The sequence below is a fragment of the Uloborus diversus genome, chromosome 4 (assembly GCF_026930045.1).
Source record: "Uloborus diversus isolate 005 chromosome 4, Udiv.v.3.1, whole genome shotgun sequence".
In the NCBI taxonomy this organism is placed as follows: Eukaryota; Metazoa; Arthropoda; class Arachnida; order Araneae; family Uloboridae; genus Uloborus; species Uloborus diversus.
Window position 1 is genome coordinate 10,192,867 of NC_072734.1, and position 27,297 is coordinate 10,220,163.

A 27,297-nucleotide genomic window follows, 5' to 3' on the forward strand; every position below is an offset into this window, starting at 1 on the left:
TAGTACTTTTAGTCACTGAAATTGATAGAATAAGCAAAAAAAAAAAAAAATAATAATAATAATAACCTGAACCCAGAAAATTCTTTCATTTTCCCTACAGTTATTTTTTAATTAATTTTTTAAATTGTCCGATTTTTCAAAAAAGGCGTGGTCTAGATGACGTCACAAATGATGCTTTTAGGCGCATCTTTGTACCGCGTTTCCACGTTATGATAATCAAGCAGCGAATTACAATTGCGCTCTACGCTTGCTATCAACCACATCGTTGCCAATACACGTGAGTAAAGATGCGAATTAAATATTTTTCTCTGTGAATGGCAACACAGAATGGCATTTCATCATTTGTGATGTCATCGGACAGAAGCATAAACATTGAAAGCGCGCCGATTTAAGTAATTTTTTCAAAATATAAAACTTAAACAAATTATTTAAATAAATAATAGTTTAAAAAACTAAAAAACACGCTTTCGTAGCAAAATGAACTAAAAAGTGAAAAATAATCTTTGGATGATAGTAGTTGACCAATCATTTAATTTTAATGCAATACAAAAAACCGTGGGGTGCTGTCTACTTACATTTTTGCTTGGACAACAAATGGAAGAAATTCAAGACAACTGATAAGAAGCCCCCCACGCTTTTTTGTATTACATTAAAACTAAGCGATTGGTCAACTACTATCATTCAAAGATTATTTTTCACTTTTTAGTTCATTTTGCTACGAAAGCGTGTTTTTTAGTTTTTTAAACTATTATTTTATTTTCTTCTTTTTAGTTTAACTTGTTTTACGAAAAAATATTCATTTCAACGTTGTTCAAATCTTTTATATTCATGAAATGTTCCCAAAAAAAGCGACTAAAGGTCTCGGGTGGCATTTGAAGCGTGGTCTCTCGAACTCCCAAAAGAGTAACAGTACCCCTTAAAGTGTAATAGCCGAGCTCTAAAAACATTCAACTTCGCTGATATATTGCCTGTGGAGTAATTGTCTAATACAGCTAATCCATCTGAGTCATCGATGTATGTGTGCGGAAATCATATCTACATTATACTTTGAAAATTTGAGATGCATTTGAATAAAAGTTTTGTTCAACAATGGTCTGATCAGCAATGAATTTCCAACTGAAGGGTCACCTAAATTTTGGCATGAAATTAGTTAAAAACAATTATATTTCATGTTCTAATTACCTTGGAACATTGAAACAAATTTTGTCTGATGCAGAAAAATTAAAGGTTTTTGTAGATATTTTAAAATAATTTTTGCGAGCCTTTTTTAATGTATCTTTTTTAATTTTTTTCTTTTTCACATTGTTGGATTTATGCCAAAATATTGATTAAAATTGGAGGAAACTAACAATTAAATGAGTTAATTAATTAATTTGACTATAGAATATTGCATTGTCATCGGGTCTGAGGTCGCGTGACAAATTTCAAAAGAATTTGATCGCAGGAAGTGGGCGAAATTTGAGCTGCAAGATTCCGTTACAAGATACATACATACATACATACAGGTGAAGCTAATAAAAGCGTGTTAAAAATGGTCATATCCTATATTTTTAAGCATGCTCTTTCAGAAAAAAATTATTTTAAAATTTTGGAAACGACCCCATTCTATTCAAGAGTCTTTAAACTAAAAACGAATGAATAACCATTTCTTTTCTTTTGAAGGACAGAGTTGTGGAATTTGACGAATGGTTGAAATTCTTTCACAATATGGGTCAACAAACCAAGACCCATAAGGAGTTACCAGACTTTTTACAGAATTATCTTCAATTGTTCTTTTTCATAATGGACACTAACAGTAAGTTTCGCATTATATATAATTATTGTTACTGTTACTTGTTATTATCTTCCAGGGGCGGCATTTCAGCATTTCATTTGGGGGGTCGAGTTTCTTAAATATGTATTACCACAGTGTGATACCAAACACACATAAGCCAACAGGAAGTGGTCATAAAATCAGTTTAATATAGATAAAAATAGTGTTTAGAAACAATTAAAATTTTGATTCATTTTCTAATAAGTTATTATGCAAAACATCTCGATACTCAAGTTTTTATAGCTTTTGGAAAAGTTTTAATGCATGATTTTTGGAATTCTAAAGAGCAGGGAATCGTGTTACTAATCAATCAGTGCCCAGTGTCGTGCTGTTTTGTCGGTACAGCTAAATAGAAAAGGTTTTTTTTTTTTTTTTTTTGTTTTTTTTTTGCCCATTGTGCTCCGAAAACAACCCCCTGAGAAATAAAAAAATCTTTCTCTACTATCTAAGCTGATTGGAATAGTTAAAAAATAATTGAAGTAACTAAGTTATGTATGAAAACACTTTTTATATATTGTTCTTTAAAATTACCCAAGCAACTTCAAACTTTGTGAGGAGCTTAATTTTTCATCATTGAATAATCTAGTCTCGTCGGCAGTCTCAACTTCAATGAGATGTCATCTGCCTCCAGGTCTGTTCTTCACTATTCCAGACTGACGAAACTGCTGTCTCCGGATGTGATAACTGGTCTGCCGGTATATTGCTTGTAATTTTTCTTGCCTCATGCTAAAATTTTACTCATAATTAAAACATTTTATTTTACGTTTTCAAAATCCAATTCAAATAATATAGAGCCAACCATACAGAAAAATAATTATCATCAAATCTTGTGTTAATTTCATTCAAACTGAATCTATTACATTATACAAAATATTAAAAAATCACTGTTTGACTTCACAACATCATGTGGATTTTTGTCACTTTTTTTTTTTTTCGCTTTTTTAAAATCGGCACTAAGGAAGAAATTTTTTTTTTTTAAGTTTCACGCTTGATTGAAATATACATCTATGTAAAATCTATTTTCAGTTTCAATTGTAGATTGAACTATGGTAGTATGGTGCACAACAGATCAATTGTAGATTGAACTGTGGCTTGAATACTCCGAAAATTAAGGGTAGTGGAGTAAAGATGTTTTGATAGAGTAAAGCATTTTTCAAAAACTTTCCTCAATACAAACAAATTGAATAAAAATTCAAACGAAGTCATACATGCTAAAAGGCATGAGCTTTTTCACCATTGAAACAATTGTTTCGCAAAAATTCTTCCAGTCGTCAAATCACTGCTTTGAAGTTATAGAGAAATGTTTTTACGGTTTTAACTTTTGAATACCATCTTGTGTCACTCCAAGATTACATAATTATAGAACCCTATAAAAGGTATTTGTTGAGATGTTTTTATTAATTCAATAATCAAATGCATTTTTAAGAAGTTTCTATGAAAGCATTATAATGTATTGAGCAGCTGAAACGTGTTTCTAGCAGAAGAAAGCGATGAACACTCATTAAATAAATATACACTTCAAAAGTGAGCGTAAAAGTGAATGTAAAATATCAAGGAATCTTCTTGTGAAAACCACGTAGCCATATCACTTTGCACGAGTCTCTCATATTGGACATACCATCGTTACACTGGGCACACAAGTATGAAATATTTAGCCTATATGAGGAAATGTCTTCGTCAGTTGAAATTAACCATGTTTCTCTATCAGTTTTCTATGTTCTGAAACGGCCGGAAAATGCTTGATAAATTTCTAAATCTACTTCCAAATAACGAAAAACACTTTTTCTAGTCTAAGAATGCAGTGGCGTACTGGGCCGCCGGGATACCGGGAAAATTCCCGGTGCGCCGGTGTCTAAGTCTTTTTTTTTTTTTTTTAAAGGATTTTGTACTGGATATTACGGCGCCACTTACCATAAGATTTATTGTATGAAATGAACAAGTTAGACGACCGTACTACTTCATAGGATTTTTTTTTATAGTACAATAAGTAGCACCGACTTGAACTCAAATGAAACTAATACATCTTTCCATTTAAATTTTTGTCTATTACCGTGGTTACAAGATTTTGTGAACCAAGGAGTCTATTTTGAACATCTAACCTTCCTACGGCGCCCTTCACTATATAACTCAATGGCAAGGCAAGGGTTTTAGTCCGTCAGGGGGGGGGGGGGGACTGAGGTCGAATTTTTTTTATATCGTCTTGATGTCGGTTCCAACGAAGTAAAAGAAAAGCAAAAACTTTGGTTTCATCAAATTTGCGGGCAGGGAGTGCGGCTGCAGGCTGCAGCCACACACACAAAAAACACGTAGCTCCTTCCCTGGATTCACCACTGATATAACTAATCATAACTAACAGCGAAAAATTAATAAAACTGAAATAACAGCATTGCACAGCCCTTTAGTGTTATTCATGATTCAGGAGCACCGCGGAATATTTCAATAGTTTCATAATTCTCTTATAGTGAAGTAATTGCAAATTTCGTGGCTCAGGCGTGGCGCCCCCATGAATACTTCACGTTGCTCTGATTCCCCCCTCTTTTTTTGTCGCTTAAAAAATATTTTTTTCCCTTTGACGATTTTTCTACTCTCTTATCCTGACACCTGGAAATTCTGAAGTGCATAAGTTTTACGGCAATCCTTTAATCGCTAATTTTTAAAAACGAGTAATAGGGAAGCTTTCGATTTTTCAATTTTATTTTTATATGATAGAGTAACATGTATGAACATCATAGGTGGAAAAAATTTTGCAATACGATAAGTAGTTTTTTAATTAATTTTTAAAGTTCAAGCGCTTGTGACGTCAAATGGCATAGGAAGTGACGTCATGGGCTCTTCCGATACGGGAGAAACCGACGTGCTTCGAAGTTGACTTCGAAGACGAAACGTAAAAGGCTTATCACTTCGCATTTAATTCCTACCGTTTCTGGAACATTAAACATCTCATCCTCTCGGAAATATTCGAATATCATCATTGATGTTACTTGAGGAAGATTATTTAGATTGTGCTTTAACGAAGCCGGCCTCCATAGAGTGTTCAAAAGAATTATTGAATTTCTAAAAAATAAAAATATCAGCGCGCTCAAAATGTCCCTAGCGAAAACAAGGGATCTTCGGCGGAAGGCTGCCCATTAGTGCCCTGTGACGTAAGCTCGTGACGTTTCAGAAAAGCGCACTTTTGCGCGTGGATTTTTAAAAATTCATTAAAAATCAATCACGGTGTTTTAAAATTCGGCGATGGTGATTTTTTTTGTTTTGAGGGTCAATTAACAATATCCAATAGTCAAAATATGAACATTTAATAGGTTGAAACTTCCCTGTTGTTGTTTGTTTTTTACCGCTTCAATATTTCTACCATAATTATGAGCTCATTTGTTTAAATGTTAAATTTATTTTTATTTAATATTTGTTTAAGGTTTTGAGCAGTTATGAGGGGCTTATATCCTGATTTTTATAATAATGTTGAAAATATTTTCACCTTTTCAAATTTGAGCACACATTTTTTATTTATTTTAACAAAGATTCTTTGGTCTCTCGGGCCGTGGGTCACTCTGCGGTGTGCCCCGCTCCCCGTACTGCGGCGTCTGCGGTTACGTAGATCCGGGCTGCTCCCTTCCCCCATTTTCTCAGGTCTTTAAGGATATTTTTTATGCACTGTTGTAGGCGAATAGTTTCTTGAAGGGTCCGTTTTTGCCAGCTTGAATTTTGAAAAGACAGGATATAACAGAAACTTTTTACAATTTACAATGAAAAAGTTATTGATGAACTCTGTGAAGTCAAAAAAAGAGACGACTTTTATCATTGTGAAGATATTTATTAAATTATTCCTTTAAACTTTATGATAACCTTTTACTTATTTTTTAGGAAAATGTCCGCTTTTCCTTTTATAGAAGCATCCTTATGTACATATATTGATAATTCATAATTTCTCTTATCTGATTCCACAATTGCCATTATTGACTTCAGCTCATTTACTTATTTCGTAAAATTCGTTCACAATTATTTATAGATTTTCCGTTATTTTCAGATAACATTATATTACGTTTTTATGTTGATGTTTAGCCATGTTACTTTAGCTTTGGATGTGGTAATAATTTTGATTAAAAGAGCAATTTCTTGTACACTATGATACGGTAACCACATTTTTTAAACATAATTTTAGACTCAAAAGAATCATATTTTACTTTTATTATAATGAAATATTTAATGTTATACATTGTGTATCGGTAATCAGTATTATTTTAATTCGTTCCAAAGAAGCAGTAAAATCAATGACATCAGACATGTAATCAGTTAAAGTAGAAATGTCATAAAAGCTTTACAGGTTCCTTTTGCAAAATTTCTATGCAATTATTAGAGTTTTTTGGTTGGAGGGCAGTGTCTCAGTCAGTGTAACCAGAAGGGGGGCTCACAGCTCTCCCCAGAATGCTGAGTTGAATGTTTTTTAAAACTGTTCTTCATTATTGAATAACACGTATAGGTCAAAACAAAGTGATTTTAATTAAAAAAGAAAAATAATACTGTCGGGGGAAAATCTTAATTTATTTTAAAAAAATCTTTGAATGAAAAATATTCAATAGTTACTTTTTATTGGTCAGTTATTTATCCCCCCTCCCCCATTCCTTTCCTTTTTTTCTAGTTCGACTGTAAGTACGAAAGTCTTCGAAATGCTACTCTTCCGAAGCTCCCCCCCCCACACACACGCACACCGAAAGCATTATGTATCATCTTAAATTTCGTTTCCAAATCTTCAATTCCGCAAAATTTTATGGAAACACCCCCAAATGCCCAGAAAGTTTGAAAATTGCGTTTTTGGAGCTTTAATTTCGAAAACTTACCGGCTCTTGGGTTACAAAATATGGTATTACAATAGCGTTTTTAAGACGTCAATTAAGGAGAATATATGGGCAAGGGTCCCCGAACCACCTTCCTCTAATTATATAAAATTAGGTTCTTTAGACTACACTTGCAAAAAAGAAAAAAAAAAAAGCGGAATAGCCCCTGAATACAAAATATTCCTTCTGTTTAAGGACCATAATTTCGAAAAAAAATTCAGGGAAGAGCTCCAGAACCTCCTTTTTGTAAAATCTTCAAAATTTGTCGACAATTGCGTCTTTGAAACTTCAATTTCGAAAATTTGGAGGGGGAGGAATAATTGATTTCGATCTATTGAAAAAAAAAAAGATCGGGGTCACTCCCTGAAGCTCCATTCTTTAACCAAAAGTCAATAAATATGGCGTATAATCGCGTTTTTAAAGCTTCAATTTCTAGAATTTTTAATGTGCTCCAAAAAAAAAAAAATTGCGCCACTGTTGGAGGGTTGTTCTAAGACTAATCACACCGAAAGCCGATGTAACAGAGGTAACAAAGTATTATTTTTTCTCCTCCGCGGCTCTATCTCTCTGTCGACTGCAGCCATTGATTTGTCAACCCCAAAACAATTTTTACTGTGTGTTATCTTAATTTTCAGTTGAAGTATATACCGTAAAAAACTTAGTTGATCCATTTTATTTTCTGATATTTTTGTAGTGACGATTTCCCCCTTATAAGGCTTCAAAATGCATAAGTTTACATCGTTTTTTGAAAATTTCCTCCGGGGGAGCTCCGGACCCCCCTAAATTTTAAAGCATTACATATCTCACTAAAAGGGAAACCCTGCACTACTCTTCTAATAAAATTCCCTCTCTTAAGGTCAATTTAAAAAAAAAGATAGCAGGTAAAAACATTATAATCCTAAGAAAGACAACTCCCCCCCCCCCAAAAATACCCCAAAACTCCCAAATAAAAATTTTAATGCCCCTCTCGTGGGAACACCTATGCAAGAAATTTTGTAGTTAGTAATGAGCAATGACACGCGAAAACATTTTCTCCTCCCTTACTCCCCTCGTTGTATATATCTACAATGGGTAAATAGGTTCAGAAATATCATGCGTTCCTTTGAGGGGTCCAGTCCTGCCCTGCTTTTTACTGTCCATTGTCCCCTGAAAAAACTGTCTTTGTATCCACCCCTGTACACCCTCTACTTTTTTAACTTCGCGGCAGCCCAGGGAACACTCCCGATTGTAGACATTTATAAATGTCTAAAACAGCGTTTCCAAGTTATCAATTTAAAAACTTTGTGAGAGAGCCTCCTCTTGTGTTTTGTGGGAGAGCTTTCCGTCAACGTGAATCCTGTCATAAATTTATAAGACCTCGTCTAAAGTTCAGTTTTTAGAAGTTCGAACATCAATTTCGAAACATTGCCGAGGATGAGTACCTGATCTGCATTTCTTCCTTTCAGGTTAACAAAGATAGCTTAAGTCTGAAATTACGTTTTTGTGATTTCAATTTCAAAAAATTTTCGGGGAGAACCCCTCAAACGCAATGTTCACCCTCATTAAAGATCGTCTAAAAATTCCGATTTAAGACCTCAATTTTGAAAAAATTTCCAGGGAATGTCCCCGAAATCCATGTTTTCAACTAATGTCATCAAAGTATGACAGACGAAGGCGTATTTAGGATTTCAATTTTGAATAATTTCCGCGAGTGTGCCCCATACTCTATTTTTGCCCATTATTATTTAAAAAAGTCTCTTTTTTATCTTTTAGGACTTGAATTTGTAAACATTATTGGAGGAGAATTCCCAATCTTCATCCCTGAAATCATCAAAGATGGTCTACATTACGGTTTCAGAACTTTAATTTAAAAAAAAATTCCGGAGAAAAAGTTCTGAGCAACTCATTTCCCACATCATTAATTTTGTTTATAGAACCTAGTTTTTAAAAATATTCTGGAGGAGAACCTCTGAACTCAGCATTGTTCCAAAATTGCTGAAAAAAACGTCTGAATTTTCGTTTTTCAGACTGTAATATGGAAAAAATTCCGAGCGAAATTTTCCGAAACCTAACTGTTGCGCGTCAAAGTAAGTTTCTAAATTTAAAAACTCTTACCATCTATTTAACTTCTTCAACGCTTCCAAAAGTCGCGGGGCAATGAAATCATTTGTACTGAAGTCTTCAGATATTCCTTCGTGTAGAAATTGTGACACAAACACTTGAAATTTTTAACTTAGAAAAATTTAATTACAGCACAATAAACTACAATGTTAGTTGCAAATAAAAACTTGTTAATTAATAAACACAACATAATGAAGATATCGGCAACGAACTCTCTCGAAAATAAAATCTCAAGAATTTTGAATATTACATACTGCTATAAGAACTGCTACGAGGTGCGCGAGTCCGGCTAATTTATTTAAACTTAACTACTCAGTTCAGTTCAGTTCTTGGGCGTTTTCCACACTCCCCACCTTGAGTTCAGGGCTCGGGACTCCGGAACTCAACTTCAATGCTGTCAGGCTAGGTGATGAACTGGTGGTGGTGGTGCAACACAAATCCTCAAGAACAGTCACAGGAGGGGGTTTTAACTTTTGAAGCTCACAAGATGACACCGCTCCTAACTCCAGAGAACACAACTTTTTAACAGGACGAATGAAGACACCCGTTTTTGTCTTGACTTTAGCAACTCGCACACATCCATCCTTACTTGTGAACACTTCTAGAACTCTTCCGAGTGGCCAGTCAATTCTTTTACAGTTATCTGTCCACACGATAACTAAGTCACCAACTTTTAGAACTGGAGAATTATTTCTATTAGTCACAGGTTGTCGCAACTGTCCGAGATATTCCACTCGAAATCTCGAACGGAGATCTTTTCGTATTTTCTGTGTATACGCGTGACGTTTATTTAATTTCTGATGATCCAGCACATCTAAGTCTGGAACACCGATTTCTCTAATCTCTTGCAAAAACATAGAAGGTGTAATCGGGGTAAGATCTTGAACGTCATCACTAACGTAAGTCAACGGTCGCGAATTTATGATACTCTCACAGTCGCAGAGGACTGTTAACATCTCTTCATAATCCAACGATGTTTGACCCAAAACTTTTCTTAAAATTCTCTTCAAAACTCCTACTAACCTTTCCCAAAATCCTCCCCACCAGGGAGCAGAAGGGGGGATAAAAATCCAAGCAATAGAAGAAGCAGTAGTTTCATCTTGAATCTTTTTCCAATCAATCTTGCTTAATTGGTTTTTTGCGCCAACGAAGTTCTTTCCGTTATCGGAATAGATAATTGACGGTCTGCCTCTTCTCGCGATGAATCTCCTCAACCCCAAAAGAAAGTTATCTGTAGACACTGAAGTCAACATCTCAACATGAACAGCTCTAAAAACAGCACAGGTGAAAATCAAAATCCAAACTTTTGAGTTATCTTTGAGGATCAAGGGTCCTGCTAGATCTATTCCTAGAATTTCGAAAACTGATGCATCTTTTACACGATTTTCCGGTAAAACACTTTCCTGAACTTCGGGCGGTTTAGAGTTGAATCTTCGACACACAATACAGGACTTGATTGCCTTCTTAATGGTTTTCCCGCTCTTCAAAATCCAGTACTTTTCTCGAAGCGCTGACATAAGCAGTTGTACGCCACAATGTCCTAACTCTTTATGTTTCCACCGAATGAGACTAAGGACAACCGGGTGTTCGGAGGGAAGTACAACTGGAAGCCGAAAATGCATGTCATCATCTCTAAAAAATATCTTCGTTTTCACTCGAATCAAGGCATCGTCGCCTACGATTGTATTGATCGATCTTAATCTTGCGTCAGGATTTCTTCCAAAAGCTTCTGATTGAATTTGCTTTAAAATTACTTGTTCAGCCTTTTGAAGCTCTTTACTGTCAAGAACACCAAATCGTCTATCTTTTTTGGATTTTTTACAATTTTCTACAAATCTGTAAATCCACGCGGTGATTCGTAGTAGTTTAACGTAAGAAGAATATCTGTAGTAGTATTTTCCCTTATCTTCGGAGTTAGTAGCTGTGATTATAACTTTCTTCTTTTCTGCGTTCACTACTTCCATGGCAGGCAGAAATTCGTCTTTCGGCCAATATTTGGCAGATCTCTTCAACCAGTCCGGTCCGCACAGCCATTCCGTACGCAATAGCTTTCCTAAGGTACATCCTCGGGACGGAATGTCAGCTACGTTCATTACTCCTGGTACGAATCTCCACTGTTCAATTTTTGTCAGTCTTCTGATTTCTTGAACACGATTTTCTACGAATGTTGCCCACGGGCCTTCCTTTTTTATCCAAAATAGCACATCCATAGAATCTGACCAAAAGACAGTTTTTACGGCTTCGAGACGTAAGTCGCATATGATGGTGTTTGCTAATCTAGCTCCAATCGAACAAGCTAAAAGTTCAAGACGAGGAATCGTAATCTTTTTTAAAGGAGCAACTCTAGCTCTAGCGGCAATCAAATGACAAGTTACTGGGAATCCAACCTGTTCCACTCTAAAATATATGCACGTAGCATAAGATGTCTTGCAAGCATCACAAAAAATGTGTAAAGTTATGTCTTTAAGAGTAAATGGCAATTTGGATAAACGTCGGGATATTTTTAGACTGTACAATTTTGCAATCTCATTTTTCCACTTTTCGAAACGCTTCACTAATTCATCGGGAAGCCGAGAATCCCACGAAGCTTTGATTTTCCAACATTCTTGTAAAATTATTTTGGGTATCAAAGTTATTGGGCAAGTAAAACCAATCGGATCGAAAATTTGATGTGTAACGGACAAAATAGTTCTTTTTGTGATTGGTCCATCTATTGTTATTTTTCTGACATCGCACGACAGCGTGTCTTCAGCGGTGTTCCACAAAAGTCCTAAAACCGACACCGGTTCACTTTTTTCCAAGTTAGCGATTTCAGGAATTAATGCATTACTCTGCCAACCTCTAAGATCAAATTTTGCGGATGATAAAAGCCTACAAGAATGTACACGGAAATTTTCTAATTCTGCTACGCTGTCTACGCTAGCCACACAATTATCCACATAAAGAGAATCTCTAAGTTTTTGCGCAGTTTCTTTAAGTTCATCTGGGGCTTGATCGAGATGGTAAGCAAGTGTACCGGCCAGAAGAAAAGGGCTGCAACTTACGCCAAAAACGACACGAGCGTGGCGATAAATTAGGGTCTTTTCTGGATTGCCCTCTGTCCTCCACAAAAAACGCAAAAAATCCCTATCGGCTGGTTGCAAAGCTATCTGTAAAAAAGCTCGACGAATATCAGCAACCACCCCAAACTTTCCAATCCTGAAACGGTTCAAGATGATAGGGATCAATTCTATCAAATTAGGCCCTTTCTCGATGCAATCATTAAGAGATAAACCTCCTGGTAAATGAGCGGATCCGTCAAAAACTGGACGAATTCTAGTAGTCGAACTTTCCTTAACTACTGCTCTGTGTAGGAGATAATGAGAAGCAGTTTCAGTTTTATTTTCTGAAATTGGAATTTTTTCTATTATTCCTTCTGTTTCCCATTCACAAAAGACATTTTCGTAGTCCCCTAAGTTTCTTGTATATTTAAGATTTTTTACCGTATTTTTCAAACGTTTTTCTGCCAAATTTTTATGATCATTTAGCAAATGAGGATCTTTTACCCACGGTAAAGAAACAATATATCTCCCATCCTCTTGCCTTCCTATTGTATCTCTAAAATGCTTTAACGCCAATTCTTGGGCTTCTTTTTTATTTATTTTCTCACTTGGATCAAGAATTCCCAAAGAATCTAAATTCCACAAATCTTTTATTTTAGCGTCACTAACATGAAGAGATAACAGTTACAGTGAATTATCTACGTTAGCTTTATTTGAGTCTTTTCCCATGAGTGTCCATCCCAACTTAGTTTTAACAGCAACTAAACCGTTCGAAAAATGTCTGATTCCATTCGCGTACAATTTATCCGCTATATCCGCTCCTAACAACATGTGTATTTCATTATTATTTTCTTCATACAAACATGTTTTACTCATTGACGATATATCACTCAAAAATATACCAGCCCGCTTCAAAATTTTAATACACTGACCTGTCTTAGCCTTCGGAATAAAAGCGCAAATTTTCTTCTGATCCATTACTTCAATTTGAAAACTATGCTTCCGATCAAGACTACTCAAGAGCACAGAATAACGATTATGCTGTTCTGTAGTTTCTATCCCTCCAAAAAGCCCATGCTTAACAATTTCAGTTCCCGAACTCTTTAACCCCATTTTATTTGCAGCAAATTCCGAAATGTAACTTTTTTGTGACCCTGAATCGACAATTACACGCAGTAAATGTTCTAAACCTTGATTTCGAATACGCACAATTAAAGTTTGCAAATAAACTTCATTCGACGAAGATTGGTTTGAGAGGACGGAATTTTCAGGAGGGACATTCTTATCTACGTTAAGTTTCTGCTTATATTTAGTAAAACACATTAAAGAAGAATGTTTTCCCTTACAATGCTTACAATTTACGTTTGCTTTACAAAACCGAGAAATATGCTTCCTAATTTCTAAACACTTGAAACACGCTCCCTTTTTCATCAGGATATTTTTCCGTTCTTCTAGCGATAAATTACTGGCAGATTCACATTCAGAACTGAAATGGGTAAATGAATCGCAAAATACGCATTTAATTTTTCTGGGATTTTCTATCTCATCGGTAGAAATCAGTTCAGACGCGGTAGCGATTTGTTTCCTATTCTTCCTTAAATCATTTCTATTACGGTTTTCGACAGTGTTTTGCCTATGTGGCGCGAAAGTCTCGTTGGGGGAAATTTGATTTATGTTAACTGACATAATATGCATTGCTCTTTCTCGCGACATCAAAGATTTTGACAGAAAATCAAGTAAGTTTGTCAGATTTGAATGGGTATTACTTTCTAATTTGCTATATTCTAAAACTAAATCCGCAGGAAGGATTTTTAATAGCAGGGGGCATAATACACTAGTGTAATTTTCCGATGACAAACCTAATGCTTCTAAACACCGTATTTGCGTTGTACAGTTGTCATAAAATCTTCGAAATGCACGAACATCATTAGAGTCTCTAAGAGGTTGCATATTGATGATATTATTCATATGAGCACTAATTAATAAGTCAGTTTCAGCATATCGGTCCTTCAATGCTCTTATCGCGTTATCATAATTTTCAGCTGTAATTGGAAATCCTTCAACTGTGTTCATGGCAGTTCCACCTAAATATGCCTTTAGGTAGTTGAATTTGTCAACATTATTCAAAAGTTCATTTTTATGTATCGCAGATTCAAAACTGTTCCAGAATGTTAACCATTGGCTCACATCTCCGTAACAGTTCAGTTCTTGGGCGTTTTCCACACTAACCCTTCTAACTTCGCCTAAGATAGCTTATTGTATTGCGTATTTGAGACATATTTCGAAAAATTTCTAAGAAGAGTCTCAAACCTCATTCCTTCCCCGTTTACTAACGTTGTCTAAGATTTTCCTACACTCGTGTTTTGGACTTCAATTTCAAAAAACTTCCAGTTGAGCATACCCTCCCCCCCCCCAGAACACCCCTCTTTCTAACATCACCGAAGGAAGTAAAAAAAGAAACTTTCTCTCATTTCGACAAACGCGAGGGGGCACAAAAGCTTCAGTTATCCGAGGGCGCTGAAGATTATCTACTTCTCTGATAGGAAATTCGTCAATTTTAATTTATGAGTTGAGCTTGGTGGAGGAGGGGGGTGGGGGAGTTACGAAAATAGGGCAAGGCGCCGGTCAAGTGTTTTTCCCGGTACATATTGTCGACCCAGTACGCCACTGTAAGAATGTGTCGAGTTTCATCAAATAGTTACTGAGAACCAGCGAGATTTTTTTTTAAGGAACATTATTTCCAACTTTCATAAATTGAATTCACCCATTTTCTATCATTCTGCTCAAAAAATTTGGGGGTGCGACCGCCCCCTCTTGACCCCCCTATTTGCCGCCCCTGTTATCTTCATTGCAGAGAACATAATTTCTCTCCAACTGCACAGTTACAGAGAAAAAGTGAAAATGAAGTGAAATGGGGGAAATAAGCATTTCTTCCACTGCCTCGAAATTTCCGCAAATTTACATCCCTTGTCAAAACACTATTAATCCTGTACATTTAAAAACAGCCCAGACTGATTTATTTTTGTTTATTTATTTGTAATTTCTATTTTCGTTTCTCGAATTTTAAACTTGGGTCAGGGTATTAAAAATACTCTGGAATGAGTTATTTTTGTGGCCCCGATTTTTTAGGCCCCCCACCCCTCTCTAAGCGCACACAGTGAAACACTTGTGTCACACAAGTAACCTTACCAAAAAACAAGAACCGAGTCACCATAGAACAGAAACTATATATAAGTCCGCATATTAGTCTGTTATAGCACTAATTGCCAAAACATGCTTTTTCGTTTTCCAACAGGAGAGGGTAGCCCTCCAATATTTAACAGAAATTCGCCTCCTCAATAATAATATTTCCTTAATTACACTCTATAACAAAAAAATCGACGCACCAAGAAGTAATCATCAGATTGCTTTGAAATTTTGTATACATGAATGTTTTGATCTGATATGCAAATGATTAAAATTTGGTGTCCAATGACTGAATAGTTTGACCTCCAGCGCATCGAAACTGCGCAGATGTATATAAAGAGCAGTTCTACAACAGTTGTTACAACTTTCGGTTTGATTGTGATTCAGATTACCTTTCAACAACTTAAAAATGCCTCGCCGCGTTCTTCCTGCTCATTACGAGCAACTATCAGAGTTTAAAAGAGGTCGTATGATTGGATTGAAAGAGGCCGGTTGGTCAAATGGGAGAATCGCTCGTCATTTTAGTCGAAGCGATGCGACGATTCGAAGATGCTGGCAAGGATGCGTGGAAAATGGCAGAGTTCAGCGTCAGGATGGTAGCGGTTGACTTAGCGTCACAACAGATAGTGATGACAGAGTGACTGTCCGATTAGTTGTCACAGCGCTTTCTTCATCTCTATGAACTATCAGACGTTCAACCCAAACACCAGTGTCCATCATGACCATTTACAGACGATTGGGACAACGAAATCTGCGCTCGCGCCGACCGTTACGCCACCTGCCGCTGACGCCTACACACTGCCGAGATAGATTACAGTGGTGCATGACTCGATCAGGTTGGAATGGTGTCGACTGAGGACGTATAGTCGCTCCGCTTCCAACTGTGTCATGATGATCATCGAAGACGTGTTTGGAGACACCCAGGGCAGAGGGGGGGGGGGGACCTGGTTTCACTTTTGCACGCCACACTGGCCCTCAACAAGGCATTATGGTCTGGGGTGCCATTTCGTTTGATGACTAGACCCCTTTGGTCGTAATTAGAGCTTACTGCACAGTGGTACGTCGACGACATCCTAAGACCTGTTATGCTGCTGTTCCTTTTGCAGTACTCTCGGCTGGTTTTCAGCAGGACAACGCCAGATAACATACGGCCCGTGTTGCTATGAACTGTCTGTAAGCTTGTCAAACTCTTCCGTGGCCAGCCAGATCGCCAGATCTCTCTCCATCGAGCATGTCTTGGGTATGATGGGATGGCGATTGCATTTGGCAAGGAATGTTGATAACCTGGTCCGACAACTGGAGCGAATTTGGCCGGAAATACCGCAGGACAACCTCCGGGAGCTTTATCGGTGTTTGCCACGTCGTGCTTCAGTTTGTATCCAGGCTAGAAGCGGGTAAATATCTTATTGAACTTATTACTGTAACTCTGACATAAATTATTCAATTGTTCTGAGAATTTAATCATTTACTATTCTGTGCATTGTCTTCCTATCCACCAATTTTCATCTCAATCGGATCCCTCCTTCTTAGTGCGTCGATTGTTTTATTTATTTATTTATTTTTTTTATTATTATTATAGAGTGTACAAGCTGCGTGTTCGTTGGATAGGACGAGGATCAGACGTCTTTTTTTTTTTGGAACTTCAGTTTCGAAATATTACCGGAAAAAAAAACATTGGACCCATTCCTTCCCCTAAAAACACTACTTGAGATGTAATGTTATGTAATTTTTGACGTAAATACTTCAAAATAAATGGAGAAGGCTTCCAAACGCCTCTTCCTAACAGCACCAAAGATCATCTAAAATTGCCTTTTTGAAACTTCAATTCCGAAAATTTTCCGTGAGGGAGATTCGAACCCCATTTCTTTCCTTAACATCGGCAAAGATGGCCTACACATGTGTTTCAGAACTTTAATTTGGAAAAATTGCCGGTGCAGAGACCCTCTAGGGAGGGGCAAGCGCCCGCATCCCTTGTAGCCGTCCTTGCGTTACCGTGTTTTGCAGACTAACTCCATTTGCTTTTTTTATGTACACGTTTCTTTACTCTTTCAAGCTTGCATGGCATTTTTTCGCCTAATGGTACAAACATTGCATGCTAGAAAATTTACCCCTTCAGACCAGTCCAGTACAACGGACATACGCTTTAAACAGCTGCTAATCATTTAGAAATTGATTAAATTTACTTGATATTTTTCGTATTGGACTCTATATTCTACATGAAATACACCGCCAGCTCAGTCACTTCCACCCAAGGACTGCAGTTTCGTGCTTATTAGCACTCATCATCCCGGCATAGGAGAGTGACTGAGCTGGAGATAGAAAAACCTCTTAAGGAAGCCAAGAGTGCCAAACAAACTGGTAGCTAACAGACCAGGGCGGTCATTCCAAGCTCGCTAGCTTGCGAGATCGAGATTCTCGCTCACGTGATTGGTTGTGATGTAGGAATGTCACAAAGTAGTATTCTAATCTATTCGAACTTAGCTTGCGGTTAGGTTCGAGTAGATGAGAATACTACTTTGCGACATTTCTACGTCACAAGCAATCACGTGAGCGAGAATCTCGATCTCGCAAGCTAGCGAGCTTGGAATGACCGCCCAGGACCGAAACAATGGTTCGGTTCGACTCGAACATTGAAGTCAAGGCATGGTATATTCAGTAAGATACCGGGGCCCATTAGCCAGGGCTAAGGCAGAAATACATGAAATACACCGCCATTCTGTTTATTTTTTATCTGTGAAAGATTTTTTTTTTTTGGGGGGGGGGACTGAGACAACGCTAATAAATAGGGTCTGGGAGATTGAGAATGGCTAATTTTTCTAACCATGGGTTCTCTTCGCAAAGGCGAGGTTTTTTGTCTGATTTTTTAAAAAAATATGTAGTCTTTTATTGATCATTTCAAAATCTTGTATTATGTTTTAATGCTGTTTGGAGTTGGAGCAATGAAATTTGTTTGATTTTTCATCGTCTTTTACCTCAAATATGTATTTCAAAAATGAAAGTCCGGAATATTGGACACATCTTAATTTTTCATCTACAAACTTCAAATTTTGTCTATAAGATACTCATCACCGTAATGCACTGTCTACCGAATGAAAACATTTTTCGTCAAGTATTTCATAATTCTGACTAAAGGTGTTAAAAATAATATCTGTGATCATTTTAGAAGATGGGCTTTTCTGCATTAAGGATTACAAAAAATACCTCGGCAGCCATGATATGGATGTTACAAGAGCAAAAGAATGTTTCGAAACTATGCTAATCGTAAGTAAATTCTATCTTCTACTCAGTTTTTTTATTTGAATTTAATTCATTTTCATGTTGATTTTATCTTTTCATGGAATTCTTTGATCGTCTTCAACGAATTTAGATGAGCTATTTTGATTTTGATGCATTAGGAGCAATTATTGAGCAATCACGAATTTCTTCTTAAGCTCACTTGATCGATGGTGATGTTGCTCTGATTTTTCAGATAGCTATGACGACGAGAATAGGTCTAGCTCAATGTTTTGATATTCATTAAGAGAACTAATTTTCCTTTCCATGGTTACAAATCGTTTGCGTCATTCCTCTTAAGCATCAACATGAAAATGAACTTAAAAAGCAAAAATTCATCAAAAAAAAAAAAAAAAAAAATCCAGATCCTAATCCGAATTATCAATTTTGGATCCACGTTGCAGACGAACTAGGGCCTATGCAGTCAAACCGCTTTACCTGGGCTCATACCTAGTGGGAATGGACCTATATCTTTGGTAGTCTGTTTTTTTTTTTTTTTTCCCACTACTTTATTATTTCACAAGAACAGGACGAGAGAAAGAGGAAAATACACGATGTATTTTCTTAAGATGATGAAGTTGGGTCATTCCATGCAAAATGAGCAAATCAGCTGTGGCTGACATGTCACAGATTTCAATGAAAATTTTTATTTTGGTAAACCATGCATATCTATGAGGGAATGCAAAGTATGGAAGTTTACAAACTGTTTGTTGCTTTGTTATTGAAATTAGAAGTTGATGCTCACGCTAAGCCTAAATTTTTAGAGTTCATTGCTGCCAGTTTGTGACTCAATAACTCCGTAAGTTACATATTCTTTTTAGCATAGTTCCAGTGATTAGTTTTTGTCGTATTTCATTTTGTGTTTCCGTCCCCTACGTGAGTTATTCCCCTTTGAAATAAGTAAAATTTTTACATTTGGTCTTGAACTTTAACCAGTTGCCATTATTTTAATTATTAACTTACAGCTACGTAACTCAGCATGTAAGACTATCAACTTATGCACTTTAACATCAAAGCGTTAAATTAACTGTCATAAATGTAATTCAAATAGATTTCGGCCAAAATGCAAAGGTCTAAAAGTCTCATTTTTGACTACGAAAATCACTTTTGATGACCTCTAAAAAATCAAAGGTCCAGTTGAGCGAAAAAATAAAAGTGGCTTTAAACAGCTTTCATATGCAGCTTTTAAGAATATGAATTTCAAAAAAAAAAAAAATTAAATGTTCGAGCGCACCCATCCGTCGAACCTGTATAAATTGACCCATAAAACAAAAAAAAGCTATTTTTCTGAATTTCATTTTACGTTTAGAAATCAAAAACCAATTTCGAGTTTCTTCAAGCAAATAGTAGAAACACAGCTCTATATTCTTGTAAAATTTTGAAGTTGTCTGAATTTTCCCTCATTTGAATTTTTGTGTGTATGTGAAGATGAAAATCATCATTTTACAAGATGTCACTAAGTTTAAAACTGATTTTGAAGACAAAGGAGTTAAAATACAACTTCAAAAGTAAGATATTTCTTTTATGATACTTAGCACATTATTGGGTATTAATTTCATCAAAGATATGCATTCCTTAAAGATTGAGATTAAAAAATAAAATGCTTAATTATGAGAAAATTGAAATATTTTCAGTTTTTGAAACTCGGCTAAAAGTTAACTATAATAACTTTAAAAAATTTACTGATATGTATCAGATTAATTACCCTACTCCATAGACTGCAACAACATATAACTTTTATGTTTTCATTAAATAGTTAATAAGATACAAGCCTTCAAATTGCAACATTTATCATTTATGAGAATGCTGTTCAATTTGACCAATTTTCTATCGCATGTAACTATTCAAAGAAAAAAAATTAAGCAAAAATATTTTAGATATTTTTATATAGGCATAAAAGGAACCTATATACCGAATTTCATAAAAATCTGTTACCATGCGGCCACCACTTTTTTGCGAATTTTGCTCATTTCGTATGGAATGACCCAGTTATGAGTACGGACTTCACTAATTATTTTTGTCACTTCGTTATATTAGTTTTACTTCCTCCTACAAGAAAGGAAGTATTGTATTCGCGTTTTCACTTAAAAATCGACCTTAATTTCCATTTTGCTTACCACTGAATGAATGTTGAGTTTATTTTTCGAATCAATCCCCCGTGGATAAGTGTGGCCTAAGAACGTATAGACACGCGAAATCTCCATTTTGACGATTCCCGAGTTAATTACGACGAGTTTTCTCATGACGTCTGTATATACGTATGTATGTCGCATAACTCAAGAACGGTATGTCTTAGAAAGTTGAAATTTGGTACGTAGACTCCTAGTGGGTCTAGTTGTGCACCTCCCCTTTTGGTTGCATTCAGGTGTTTCTAAATGGGTCTTTTGCCCCTTTTTTGGGGGAAATCATTGTTAATTTCGATGTAAACTCAAGTGGTGTTATAATTTGGCGGACACTTGGCGATATATCGCCAGTCTTTTGGTCGCCAACTTAGCGACAAATTTGGCGGATTTTCTTTTTTTTTTTTTAATCCTGGTTTCAATTTGGCCATTGTTGGTGATATTTAGAGTAAACTATTGAATCACATTAAAATTGCCAATAACAGGAAAATGACATTAAATTAGAGTAAAAGGAAGTCATGTGATGCACACAATCAGCTCGTTTATTATTATAAAGCAGTTTGAAACGAATCTGTTTCACTTGATATGCATTTTCATCGCTCTAAATTAGTCTTTCAATAATCGATTCAAATGTACGGGTGCAAATTAGCCATAATAAAGGTATCTTTATTATCGCATCCTAATTACCATTTGATTTCATTTTATGGATATGTCTCTTTTCACCTAATCAAAAAAATCACCAGTCATAATATGACTGATAAAAGTTAAACAACATCGGGAGACATGAAATATATGACACAACTTTAATTGTCAACAAAATAACCAAGCACGTTGAACAATTCATCTTAATGCTTGATAAGCTTCAAAAAGTCCTTCAGGAAAACATCAGGGCTTTGTATACAGACGAAGTGTTGAACGGCTGGGAGCCAAAGTGATACAGCGGCCTGGCGTTCTGATGTTGGATGACAATGCTACACAACACTCGGCAACGGCAGACCATACTGCAACTCTTGGATGAGAGCGCCTACACCATCCACCATAGTCTTCATCTCGCACAAAGTGGCTTCCATCTATTTCCGACTTTGACGAAGAATCTCGGCGGAAGACGACTTTGTGGGGTCGACAGGAAACTGGAAGCTGTGCTGAAGTCAATCTTCCTTACGGAAAACCCTGGATTTTTTACTGCTTCGAAGCAGTACGACAGATGTCTCAATGTCCTTGGTACGAAAATAAAGTTAAGTCTTTCCCTTAATGCATCATTCAATTTTTTGACTTTCATACAAAACTCTGACCATAGTCAACAAGGGAAACTTATTTTATGAATCTCTCGCGTTTGTATGTACAGTGAAACCTGTGTAAGTTGAACACTTGCGGTGCAGTAATTTAGTGATCAACTTAGACAGGTGGCCAACTTACAAAGGGTTTGTTATATGATTCCCAGCAAAATTTGGTGCATATTTTGGTGGTTAATATACACGGGTGATAAACTTATAAGGGTGGTCAACTTTACAGGTTTTACTGTATTAGGCTTGGGTATGTGTGTATGTATTAATATTTCGTTTTCCTTTACCCACAGGATGAAGATCGAGCCAACGGTAATGCAATGACATCTGACCGCTTCCGGGAGCTAGTTTACGACTTTTGGGTATCTCAAAATGACGACAGTCCCGGAAAATACATCTGTGGAACTTTCGACTCCGCACTTTTGCAAGAGTTGGAAAGCATGAACAAGACAAGAAGCTAATGTCCAGTCGCATTTGTTTATTACCTTTTGATAAGACATACAGCAGGAGGCCGAATACTCGAACCTGTCGGACAAACGGCAATCGCACTGGTTCGGATGAGCAAAAGTTCGGATTATTGAACTGGCAATTAAAGGACGTTAATAAATTTATTAAAACTGTTAAAGATACTGTCGCAAAAGGACTATAAAGATAAAATCGCGAAAAATCTTTATTCGAAAGTTTTAAACGTTTGGCGACTCTATCGATGGCAATCCATCGCATGTTTGGCAAAGTTTTGATTTTGACGAAAATGGTCAACAGAATAATGTGTAAAGTACCCTGGTGAAATAAATTTTCTTTTTACTTCTCGCAACGTTTACAAATCGGGGCATAATTTTTTAAAACATTTACTTGCTACACCCAAAGAGAGAGATTGGATAAACAGGAAATTCATTTTGTTGAAATTCGGATAATTGGGGCTCTGGTGTACTATTTTCATTGATTCCGAAATCGAAACAATGAATGATGCCAATTTCCCAAAGATCGTGACAGCAACAAAATCTTTGTTGCTGGCTTTCAACACATGCAATTGTTTCTACATAATTTTATGTTTAACTAGTTGTACAGTCGCTTACTTATTGGAATTTTTTTTGTTCCATCGTTAGAAATAACAATGTCCCTAAGGAGTATGATTGGTTGATTGCGGAAAATGGAAGGTGATTCATGTTGGTGTATTCATAGCAACAGCGACGACAACTTATTTTGTAAATGTCGATGTAAAACAAGCATTACAGCAAAAATGAGTAGAAATTATGATAGTCTAGATATTTTTGTCTGCACAATGACTGCATGAACTGTACTCTTTGCTGAAACAATTTCATTAACATTAAATTTTATTTTAACTTGTAAATGAAACTCCCTGTACTCGTTTTATTATAAGTCGATTTGAACCAGTATTGTTCGACCTCATTTCATACAAGATTTCAAGGTAAGGAATTGATTTACCTGCAATCTTCTTCTTACTTTAATTTAATATTGTTATCTATCTTTTAGACATCATCTGGCATTTAAGCATAATTCGTAATCTCCATACATTTGGATATCTTACCTACTACCAAACCTGACCTGCAAACCAAACCTAGTATTTGAAAGAGTAGGAGTTGTTAAATGTTCTCGGTCCGAAGCATCGATTTCAGAACAATAGGGAAGTTGCAACCTATTAAATGTTCATATTTTGGCTATTGGATATTGTTAATTGACTCTCAAAACTAAAAAACTCACCATCGCCGAATTTTAAAACACCGTGGTTGATTTTTAATGAATTTTTAAAAATCCACGCTCAAAAGTGCGCTCTTCTGAAACGTCACGAACCTACGTCACAGGGCACGAATGGGCAGCCTTCCGCCGAAGATCCCTTGTTTTCGCTACGGACATTTTGAGCGCGCTGATATTTTTATTTTTTAGAAATTCAATAATCCTTTTGAACACACTATGGAGACTGGATTCGTTAAAGCACAATCTGAATAATCTTCCTCATGTAATATCAATGATGATATTCGAATATTTCCGAGAGGATGAGAGGTTTAATGTTCCAGAAACGCGAGGAGATGGGCCTTTTACGTTTCGTCTTCGAAATCGAATGCGTGACCTTCGGCTTCTCCCCTATCGGAAGAGCGCATGACGTCACTTCCTATGCCATTTGACGTCACAAGCGCTTGAACTTTAAAAATTAATTTAAAAAAAAAACTACTCATCGTATCGCAAAAATTTTTTCACCTATGATGTTCATACATGTTACTCTATCATATAAAAATAAAATTGAAAACTTCCCTATTTCACCGTGTAACATCCAGCATGTTTTCTTCCCCCAGGAAACATTTTACTTTCAGCCAATTCTCTGCATTATCTTTGGCATGCAACCGATGCCAAGAAGAGGCAGACTGAAGATTCAGAGATTGGGGCTTGAGTTGAATGTACTGATTTTTAAATAATAGATTTGAAGTTCAACATTTTTTAATCATTTGGATGCCCTTAAAAAATCGAGGGCACAAAGCCACAGCTTGTTGAACTGTTTGGCAATCAGCTCCAAACCAACATGATGGAGAAAAGGTTTACCTCCAGTGCGAGCAGTGGCGGATCAAGAAGCTCCTGTTGGGAGGGGTGATTGAGTAATACATTATGGGGGGGGGGGGGAGAGGGGACTAATGAAAATAAATTTTTTTAAAAGTTTAAAAAACGAAGCATGATGTTTTTTTTCTTTCGAATAATGAAAATTGTTCAAAGAGTTTGAATGAAAGTAAGTGTTCGAGTACCAAGAATAAAAAATTGAAAAAAAAAAAAAAAAAAAAAAAAAAAAAAAAAAAAATCTACTAATATTCTGGATCTATTATCCAAATTAAATCCTTCAACTTTTGATTCGTTTGAGGACTTGTGAACTATTTTCAGTAGCCATTTGAGGTCCTCAATTGTACTTTTTTTCCTTGTAAAAGAAATGTTGCAGTGTTCAAGATATTAATTTAATAATCTTTCTCTAACTATTGGACAACAAGATAAAGCGACCGCCCAAAATCCCAGATCTGATTTCCCATTCGACTATTTGGTGGTTAATAAGAAAAAGAGTTCCCCCTCCGGAAAATTTTTGAAATTTAAGGGTATATTTTCAAAAAACAATTTGGTTTCTTGAAAGGAAAGGATGATATTCAGGAATTCTCCCACAATCGTTTTTCGATATCAGAGCTTCAAAAACGCAACTTTAGATATCTTTTAGTGATGCTAAAAACCAGGGGGTTCGGGGCTTTCCCCCGAAAAGTTTTGGAATTGATGGCTAAAAACGCAATTGTAGGCCATCTTTGATGACGCAGCAGAAGACATGGGGCTCAGAATTTTTCGATGTAGGAGATCCAAAAACGCTGTTTTAGACGATCTTTGAATGATGTTGAAAGATGAGAAAAGAAGGACGTGGGGGCTCCTCTCCGGAAATTTTCGAAATTAAAGTCCTGAAAACGCAGTCGTAAGCCATCTTTTATGACGTAGGGGGAAGGAACTGGGTTTGGAACTTTCCATCAGAAATTGTTCGAAATAGGTGCCTTGAAATGCGATGGTTGGCCAATGGCCATCTTTGGTAGCGTTAAAAAGGATGGGGTCAGGAGCTATCCCTCAAATTTTCGATATTGAAGCTTCAAAAACGTAATGTTAGTGGATCTTCATTGATGTTAGGAGAAGGGCTTGGGATTGGGGGTTCTCCCCCGGATTTTTTTTAGAACTGAAGTTCTAAAAACGTAATTGAAGGCCCTCAATAACGACATTTTCAAAATTGAAGCTCTAAAAATTCAAAATTTAGGCGACCTTCGATGACATTGGAGAGAAGGGGTTGAAGGACCCTCCGAAAAATTTCCAGGGAAGGCCCTGGAAAATTTTTAGAATTAAAGTCGTAAAAATACAGTTGTAGGTGATTTTTTGTGATGTGTTAGAGGGGGGGGGGGAGAGTTTGGTGACCTTTTCAGTAATTTTTTTTCCAATTTAAAAATGGGGGGGGGGCGATTCCCCCCTCCCTTTGTGGATCCACCACTAAGGGCGAGTTACTCGTACCTTGAAGAAGTTCTTGCACAGTCAATGCCGGATCTCCAATTTTTCCGAGCTGGGGCAGAATTTTGAAACTGCTGTATTTGCCCCTCTCCATTCAAGCTTTTATATCAAATTTCAACGAAAAAACCACAGTAATACGGTAAATTTCCCGTCCCCCTGAGACTACCGCCTGGGGTAAGGAGCAACCACTGCGGTTCACACAACCCAGGACTTGCTCAACTTCCTGCTTTGTGCACATCACACATTTTTCAGCAAATTAATAGCACTGTGCATAGTGCTGTCTGATTCCATCATTGAATGTCCAGATTCTAGATATTTGTGTTCAATAAGTTTATTTTATACTATAGTTGGGGCAAACTCATCCTGGCAGCGTTATAATGCTGTGATTAGGATCCGAGTTGCTTTCAAAATTCCACCATGTTAGGTTTGCCCCAATAATGGGTTTTTTGAAAGAAACACATCAACAAACCACCCATATTCATGTTTTGATTTTGTTTAACAATTATTGTTTACAATGACAAAAAAAAAAAAAAAAAAAAATTGAATTTTGACATCTTGAATTCAAATTATGTTTTTCGCAATCACGAGTGTGTGTGTGTTTGTGTGTGGGGGGTATGAGTGTTTGTGTCTGTGTGCAGGCATGAATGTGTGGGTAGTTGTGTGCAGGGGCGGCAAATAGGGGGGTCAAGAGGGGGCGGTTGCACCCCCAAATTTTTCACTAAGAATAATTAAAAAAAAGGGGTAAATTCAATTTAGATAACTTAGAAAATCATTTGCCTGCAATTTCAGAACAGAAAAAACTGATTGAGAATAATGGTTTGCCTTAACTAAAGAAGTAATCTTTTCATACGGATTAAATATTTAAAAATTGTGTAATCTATGTTATGATGGTGCATCTTGTATGAGATGTCCGTACAGTGTTGAAACTGCGCAATTTTGACACGTAAACTCCATATCATTTTACGCAAATTTAATGCTCATATTAACTTAATGTTTCGCTAGTAAGTGTTCATTGTTTCCCTGTACTTGAAACACATTTTAGCAACTCGATATATTATATTCTTTCATAGAAACTTTTTGAAAAGATATGCTCTTTTTAAAAAACTTCCCCCATCAAAAGATACTTTCACATCAACAAATATATCTTCAGGCTCTTTACTTGACAATCTCTGAGTGACACAAATGATATTCAAGAGTTAAACCTATAAAAGCTCCCTGGAAGAATTACTGGAAAGTGATCTTCTCAATTATAGAAAATCTAATGTTATTTTAATATGTATGACTAATCAATTTTCTCAAGAAAATGAGACAGGATTTGATGAGATACAGTTCTCTTTGGTCTTAAATTCAATATTTTGTAAGTTGGTTATAGAAAACGGAAATGAAAATATTACCCTTATACACTAGCGCAGCCAGAAATTCCTTCTGGAGGGTATTTTGGTAGGTATATTTTTTGGTTTTTTGTAGGTATATTTTCTGGAGGGTTTTTTTTTTTTTTTTTTTTGGATGAAAAATACGTTCTGAAGGGGATTTTTTTAAAAATCAAACAGCCCTTTCATATGCACAAACTGCTGCATTAGAATTTGCGTTTATGTTAAAACCAATGTCTCTGGGGGGTGTTTT

The 27,297-nt window shown here is 36.2% G+C and overlaps 1 protein-coding gene across 1 annotated transcript in view; it reads left to right on the forward strand.

Annotated features, from left to right (window-relative positions):
* LOC129220462 (sarcoplasmic calcium-binding proteins I, III, and IV-like) overlaps positions 1-22,929 on the forward strand; it is a 43,611-nt gene extending 20,682 nt beyond the window's left edge. Inside the window, exons 5-7 of the mRNA XM_054854883.1 lie at positions 1,663-1,795; positions 18,136-18,233; positions 21,942-22,929. Of these exons, the coding sequence (XP_054710858.1) occupies positions 1,663-1,795; positions 18,136-18,233; positions 21,942-22,109 (399 nt within the window). The 3' untranslated portion in view covers positions 22,110-22,929. The remainder of the gene's footprint in view (positions 1-1,662; positions 1,796-18,135; positions 18,234-21,941) is intronic.
* Positions 22,930-27,297: the final 4,368 nt, after the last annotated feature.